This window comes from Phalaenopsis equestris, unplaced genomic scaffold, assembly GCF_001263595.1.
Source record: "Phalaenopsis equestris unplaced genomic scaffold, ASM126359v1 Scaffold000244, whole genome shotgun sequence".
NCBI classification, from domain to species: domain Eukaryota; kingdom Viridiplantae; phylum Streptophyta; class Magnoliopsida; order Asparagales; family Orchidaceae; genus Phalaenopsis; species Phalaenopsis equestris.
The window spans coordinates 354,414-361,800 of NW_018164686.1; the positions used below are offsets into that span (position 1 = coordinate 354,414).

The 7,387-nt window shown below is 35.4% G+C and overlaps 1 protein-coding gene across 1 annotated transcript in view; it reads left to right on the forward strand.

Moving 5' to 3' along the window:
* The first annotated feature begins 2,590 nt into the window (after window positions 1–2,590).
* LOC110024086 (DNA polymerase lambda) overlaps window positions 2,591–7,387 on the forward strand; it is a 38,516-nt gene continuing 33,719 nt past the window's right edge. The window contains exons 1-2 of the mRNA XM_020723829.1: window positions 2,591–2,838; window positions 2,999–3,136. Coding sequence (XP_020579488.1) covers window positions 2,725–2,838; window positions 2,999–3,136 — 252 coding nt within the window. The 5' untranslated portion in view covers window positions 2,591–2,724. The remainder of the gene's footprint in view (window positions 2,839–2,998; window positions 3,137–7,387) is intronic.

Genomic DNA, 7,387 nt, shown 5'->3' on the forward strand with positions numbered 1-7,387 from the left:
TGGAGTCGGTTATGAATATGAAAATGTGTCATAATACTTTGTAATATCCCTATTAAAATAGAGACAAATGCGCAATTGTGCACTAGGTACCCCAAAATCTATGTATTGGGGGTCATTTCTACAATAAAAGAACTACTGATTTACTCTATGGAAAACTCTAGTGTTCCTGTGCACACACGCTCTTTCTCCCTCTATTTTGCTTCATCTTTCTTTTTTTTGTCCTACACTCTATATCTTGGGTGTAATTCACATGACATATCTGTATTTAATATCTTAAAATGTAAGATGAGCATGGATCATATCATCAACAAGAAGAGGAGTACACCACCAGATTGAACTCATCAAAGAGACACCACAAACATAGAGTGCACGAGGGAAATAATGCAACATTAAATCCAAGATTATAGAGACCAAATAGTGAGTCAGATGGCATAATTGACTTGTGCTTTACTCGATGGAAGAGAGCAAGCTCCCGGTGAGCAAAATCCTCAAGAAGAAGAACATGATCCCCAAGGCCTCCAAGAGGCTTGGGAGGCAGAAAGGAAGGAGTTTTCCCAATATTAACATAGTGCGGGTTTACACAATTGATTAGACAATGGTTTGCGCATATGGAGGTCTACCTCCATCCAGAGAATGCATTCTTTCAATAGATCTCTGATGTTGAGCCACCAAAAAAATTCAAACTCCCTTTATTAGAATCATACATGGGTTGGAGTGATCCAACTGAGTACATCGCTTCATTTGAGTCAGACACCATCTTCTCAAAATCTCCAACACACTAAAGTAATAATTATTTTACACCATGCTGAGGGACTCAGCCCTCAGGTGGTTTAATAGCCTCCCAATAAGAGTAATCACCTCCACTGAATTCAAGAAGATTTTCACGGTGCAGTTTGCCAATGCCCGGAAACCCCATAAGAACTCACAGACCTTGTGGCATGTCAAAAAATGGCCAAATGCGAACATTTGTTCTCATATCACTCGTTTCCAAAAAAAAAAAGTTGGAAATGCATGATCTAGAACTCGTGATCATAGGTAGCCCTAGCCCCGGGCTACGGAGCGAGCTATTCAAGTATGCTTTAGGTTTGTAACAACCTACAAGCTTGGTTGGACTCTTGGAGTTAGCCAACCACCACATCGCACTAGAGGTATACGCCCACCCATCCTACCAAAAAGTCAAACAATCTGAACGCCGCTTGCAGAAGAGAGCATAGCAAGATGATGGGTGAAGATTAAAGGATGACCCGCTCCCAGAACATGAAGACTATCAGCCGCCTCATAACAAAAGAGGGCTCGACAAAACCCACCAAAGAGGAGGAGAGATCCAAGAGCTACTCAGTTGATGGTTTGGATGCTGGAGTTGTTGGAGGCTATACACATTTTAATATCTACCCTTTTTTGTATCATCTTAACATATTATTTCTTCCATTTTCTCGCTCTATTTCTTTTAAATAGAGGCCTTTTGGGAAGGGACATCTAAAAGAGGGGCTAATCAAAAAAATCACAACAAAGAGTACAACAAATATCCCATTTGAAATATATCAATTGTTTCAAAATCAACATGATTTTCAAATCGTAAATGCAAGAATCCAAATGTTCTGTATGAGACATCTTCATCAAATTTTCAGTGGTTATAGCCATTCGTAAAGATAACACCAAATTTATTGTGAGAAAATTATAAATATTTTTAAAAAACAAATGTGATAATTAAATTTTTTTTTTTGAAAAATTTAGATATTAATTATCTTAAAACTAAGATTGTCTATTTTTTTAATACACCCTGTGATTATTTAAGAAAATAAGGGTTGGACACTCTTTTGAAGACGTACCATTTTTTTATAAATATTTAAAATTTTAAAAAGGTCACAACACCCAAAATTATTAGTATTATATTCTTTTGAAGACGTACCTATTGTAATATATATTTTTTTATAAATATTTAAAATTTAAAAAAGGTCACAACACCCAAAATTATTAGTATTATATATCTCAATACTTAACTTCAATATTTACATATTAAGCACTCAAAACAAAAAAAAAAAAAAGAAAGAAAATCAACACCTCACTAGTTCACAAATTCGCTGCTACTAAATTCCGACGATATTGTCAGAGTTTCAAAATAGCGGCCGGATCACAACAATTACATACATATTAAACTCCATCTTTCCACTCCTTCCACCTCGCTATTTCTTAAAATCATTGAGGGTATTTGGATTCACGACAAAAAAGAGGAAAGATGATATTTAAGAATATGTAGAATTTTTATGTCATATTTGTTACGGAGAAAGATGCTTTAAAATACCTTGAGATGTTTAAGTTGTCATTTTTGTTGTTTGGTTGATCGAAGGAGGTGAAAGATGAAAGTTTCGGAGGTCTCGATACGCCGTAATATCGCGGTTGCAGCAGTAGTTAAGTAGAAAGAGAAGAAAGATGAGAGTTTCAAAAGTAAATGTATTTGATGCTGAGGATATAAATATTAACGTTTATATGTGAGTATGTAATTCTAATAATTTTTAGTCAAAGTTGACAACGGTCTTAAAATAAATAGAACCGTCTAATAAATAAAGGAAACCACACAATCCAACGTACATCGAGCAGCGCGTCCCGCTTATCCGGCGATGGCATTTTCGTTATTACCCGCGCATAAGTTCATCCTCGCGCCTCGCAGAAAGGGTTCAAAGGGGAAGGTGAAGAGGTCGTATCTGCTGAGCACGGCACTGTGAGATGGCGCCGAGGGTAGCACGAAAGCGGCGGTCACCGTCTTTGGATCCCGAAGGTATCTTCAGAGGCATGAATGTCTTCCTAGTGCCGGGGGGTATGCGGTCCCAAAGGCTCAAGGTCTTAATTGCTTTCTTCATTGGATTCTATCCACGAACACCTCTTTCGCTTTTCATGGCTAACTGCTGTTTTAGCGATGCTTTTGATGCTTATAAAAGTTATTTTATCTCTTCACCTAATGGGCATTAGTTGTCCTGTGTTTAATTCAATTTCTTGCAAGGTATGGAAGCAGAAGTTGTTACAAATGGGGGCTAAAGTTGAAGATGGATTTTCGGAGAGAGTGACTCATATTTTTGCCATAGACTTTAGGTCACTTCTTCAACAAGTGAGCTTTCAAAAGTTGCAAAATTTCGAAGGAGTGAGTGGTTTTTGACTTTATTCTTCTTCACTGTTGCTGAATCTACTTCGTTTTTCGTGTTCTATCTTTTCTTCCTGCGTACATTTCTTATTACAACATAAATCTGGATTTAGTAAGTTCAATTGTGAGGCGGATTTATGAATTTATTCTACTGTCGTCCACGAGCTAATCTCCGTCGCACAGATTATTGGATTTACGGGATTTGATTAAACACCGCCTAAGAGTGTTTAAGGATTAGGCATTGCGAGAGACCGTCGGTGCAATGGTTAGGTTTTCTACTTTTGACATGAAAACACATTTAAGTCATGAAAACTGCCTTTTTGCTTAAACAGGGTTAAGGCGTCATATATTATCCCCTCTCCAATTCAATTGTTGGATGGCTGGATCGCGAGGATTGTGTTTATTACATCCTTCTAACTAAATCATGGAAGGTATTCCTACTGCTTATGTGAAGCAACGCTTAGACTGGTTAACAATATCAATGTGCAGGAAAGAAATGATGAACATTAATTACCTAAATAATCATTAATGCTAGTTGTGGGGATGCATGAGAATGCACTTAACATAAGTCGTGCTAATTTTACTATAAATCAGATATATGAACCAAAGTTTTCAATATGATGGGGTTTTCTTAGTAGCAACTATTTGAAATATATATGCATGCCACTTTGGCCTGGTGGTTGAGAACTTTATCTTTCAATCAAGAGATCTTGGGTTCAAGGCCTTAAATTTGCGGGGTGGGTGCGTTTTGATGGGTGTATGTGAAATAGTATTTGAAAATATAATTTCTCTCTCTCTCTCTCTCTCTCTCTCTCTCTCTCACTGTATATATTTATATATTGTTTTTGCATTGGTTATTTTTGAAGTCTCATGGTGCGATTTGCTTTGTATGTAAAATGACAATTTATTGCTAACTTGGCTGTGTGGCAATGGAAACCTGCATTTGAAGTTATTCCATGTTGCACATACTTTCCTAGAAGGTTTGTTTTAATTCCGTTTTAATGGGCTAGAACACTATTCTGAAATGACATGCTAGCAATTAACCTGAGTGATGAAAAATAAGCAAGGGTTGAATGGATTTAAATCTATGAAAAGATTTGCTAAATGGAATTTGTGAATTTTGAAAGAAAAGACGAGAATAATTTGATACAATGATTAGAAAAGGAATAATATTACTTGCTTATGAAAAACTAAATAATGGAAAGGGAAAAAATCTAAGGACACTGGGAAATGTTGTAAGTTAATATTCTGTTGGATAGACTAACAATAGGAATATGATTGGATAAATAATTGATAGATAAAACTGTTAAAGCAAATATGACTAGTGATAGGGTTGATTATTATTAAGTTAATTATCTACTAGGATATTATAAATGTGGTTAATTCTTTTGTTCCTCAAGTTGGATTAGCATTTAGTTTAAATAATTGATATTTAGAAGAGTTGGATGAACTATTGTACCATATGCTTGCTGAAGAATGAATTTTTATTATAGGTGAGTAAAAGACCAATATAGATCATAGTAGGATGGCTATGCAATGGATTCATCGTGATTATGAAATATGAGATAGAAATATAAGGAGAAGCTATAATATATCTCATTGTAGTATACAATCTTGTGATAGTGACACATACTTTAAGAAATCAGAGTAGCTCTTAGTTACTTACAATAGTAGATTATTATTCAAAATCATCTGCAGGACATCAGAAAGGGATCCATCTAGCATTTCGAGTAAGCGATCTGGGTACGTGGAAAATGAGTTTAATCTTGATTTTGGATTGGATGTAGGGGTATCAATTCGGGTCGGGTTCGGGTTTGACCCGAAAATTACTCGACCTGAATAATAAACGGGTCAAAAACTAAGTCCCGAAACCGAGCTTGACCCGCTAACCCGAACCCAACATGAGATTTTGTGATTATTTAGGTCATGTTTGGTTTTTTGGGTGCAACCTGAATGCAATCCGAATAATAAACAGGTCAAATTCTCTGGCATATTCAGATCAACTCTAACCCTGATTTTTCTAGTCGTGTTGGATCAATTTTTGACAACCCTAATTTGATGCAGGAAGTTACTATTTTATGTTAGAATAGCACTAGACATTAGTAAAGGGAGAAAGAAAGTTCTCTATCTTCTTCAAGCTCCCCCTCTCTCTCTTTGTGTTTTAGATGATCCAAGAAAAGATCAATCAATTTCTTCCTTTCTCTATCTGATGCCTTTTTTTATTGGAGGAGAATGTCAATCATGAAAGAATGAAAATTTGTTACAAGAAATTAGAGCTTTTACCATTTCTTTTTTGATCGGTTATGGATGAACAACTTTGAGTTAGACAATTAGCACTATGTTGATGCTTGAACTACTTGGGAACTAGTGACTTGAATGGCACTTCATTATTAGACTAAAGCGCTCTCCCTAAAACCTTGATTTCTATTGTCTTCAACTCTATTTGACTTCCTAGATTCTTTGCAGTGGAATCAATATCAAGTTGAAGGTGAGGGAATAACTATATTCCTCTCTACAAGAACCTTTTAGTGATGGTGGCCATCTGACCATTCTTATTTTGTAGAGAATTTTGGTGTTGTGATGGATCTTTATGTTGCCTGTGGTTGTGATTATCTTCTCCAACAACTAGTTTTCCTATTACTTATTCTTTTGGCCTAACAATGTGCCGTCGAGAGGGGTAAAATTTTCTCAACCTTGTCATTCAACATCAAAGGTTAAAGTCATTTTAGATGATTCACTTTCACTACAATGTATATGTTCATGTTGATGGGCATCATTAATTGTTATGTTTTCTCTTATCTTGTTGAGGACTTAAATGATCCTTATGTAAGGGTGTAATAGAGCTAAGTTAACTCGTGTGCCAGTTTGGATTCTACTTGATAAGTGGCTCGGGAGCTAAGCTTGATGAACTAGCCAAGCTCAAGCCAAATCTAACTCAATTTGTTTGCTTTTGAACCGACTCATTTTAAAGAAAATTATTATAAAAAACTTTCAAAATGTATTAAAATTTATGTTCTATTTATAATTTAGTAGAAATGTTTAAAATTTATATTTTATATTTAATATCACGTATTATTTTTATTATTTTTCTCTTAATTGTTAAATTTATTTTTCATTTTATTATAAACTAGCTTGAATTATTGTTCTCTATTTGTTAATCAACGAGTCGGCTCATAAGCTGACTCAAACTCGTAGAATTAAGGTCGAGCTCAAGCTCGAACTCGATTAATTAATCAATCTCAAGCTGAGAATTACTCGAGCTTAACTCGACTCGTTTACACTCCTTTCCTCATGTAATTGTACAAGAGTCAGTACAACTTTACCGAGAATTGGTGAATTATTTCTATACCTTGGCATGGATTCTTTTGAATCTTTTTTAAAACATTTCTTTCTTCGTTTCTTTTGGCAATTTTATATGCGATATGATATGTAAGGTTATATATATTCAAAAGGTTTGAAATGATTTGTGAAAAATAAGTTTAATTGCTAAAGCAATTCTATTAGGAATGAATGAAAAATTTGTATTCATAAAGTTGGCTATAAACTATTTGGATAAGCTTAGTGACATTGAGGATGGAGAGGTTTGGTTGGCTTGGGTACAAGCTGGCACATATTTTAATGGCGAATGAGTCATGGCTATACTGATTAAGATTTGGGTAAGGAAATGTAAGATAATATTCTCTGATGGAATTACAAAGTCAAAGTGGTAGAACTTGAGTCTACCATGTTATTTTTTCACTTCAAATTTATTTCTCATAAACTAAAAATAGTATAACTACTTTAAGATATTGTACCTTTTGTATTGCATTGACTCAATGCAAGTTAGGTTTGTGAAGAGTACATGATTTGCTCTTTTGTATAGTATGTTTTAGAGTCACTTGTTTTTATTACGTCGCGATGTTGCTTATATAGTAATTTTGTTAGGTGATGACTGTTGACCTCATTTTTGGTGAGGTCTTAGTCTCCTACTCTTAGAACCTAGGATCTAGCTTTAGGAGTTCTTATTGACAATCCTAGCGGACTAGCAATGGAGCCCACCTCCCGTAGAACTTCAAGCCACTTCTTGCCTCATTTTTGTGAAGAACTCGCATGAGTGGTTCGAAGCACTCAACTTTTAGTTGCAAGGGCTAAGGACCAACATGTAGAGGGCCCGAAATTGAGTTCCTATAGGATCAAATAGCCTTAGGTGAACCCTTTGTGACTCGATTATTCGTGAAACGCCGCATTTCACGCACTCACTGCATCACACAC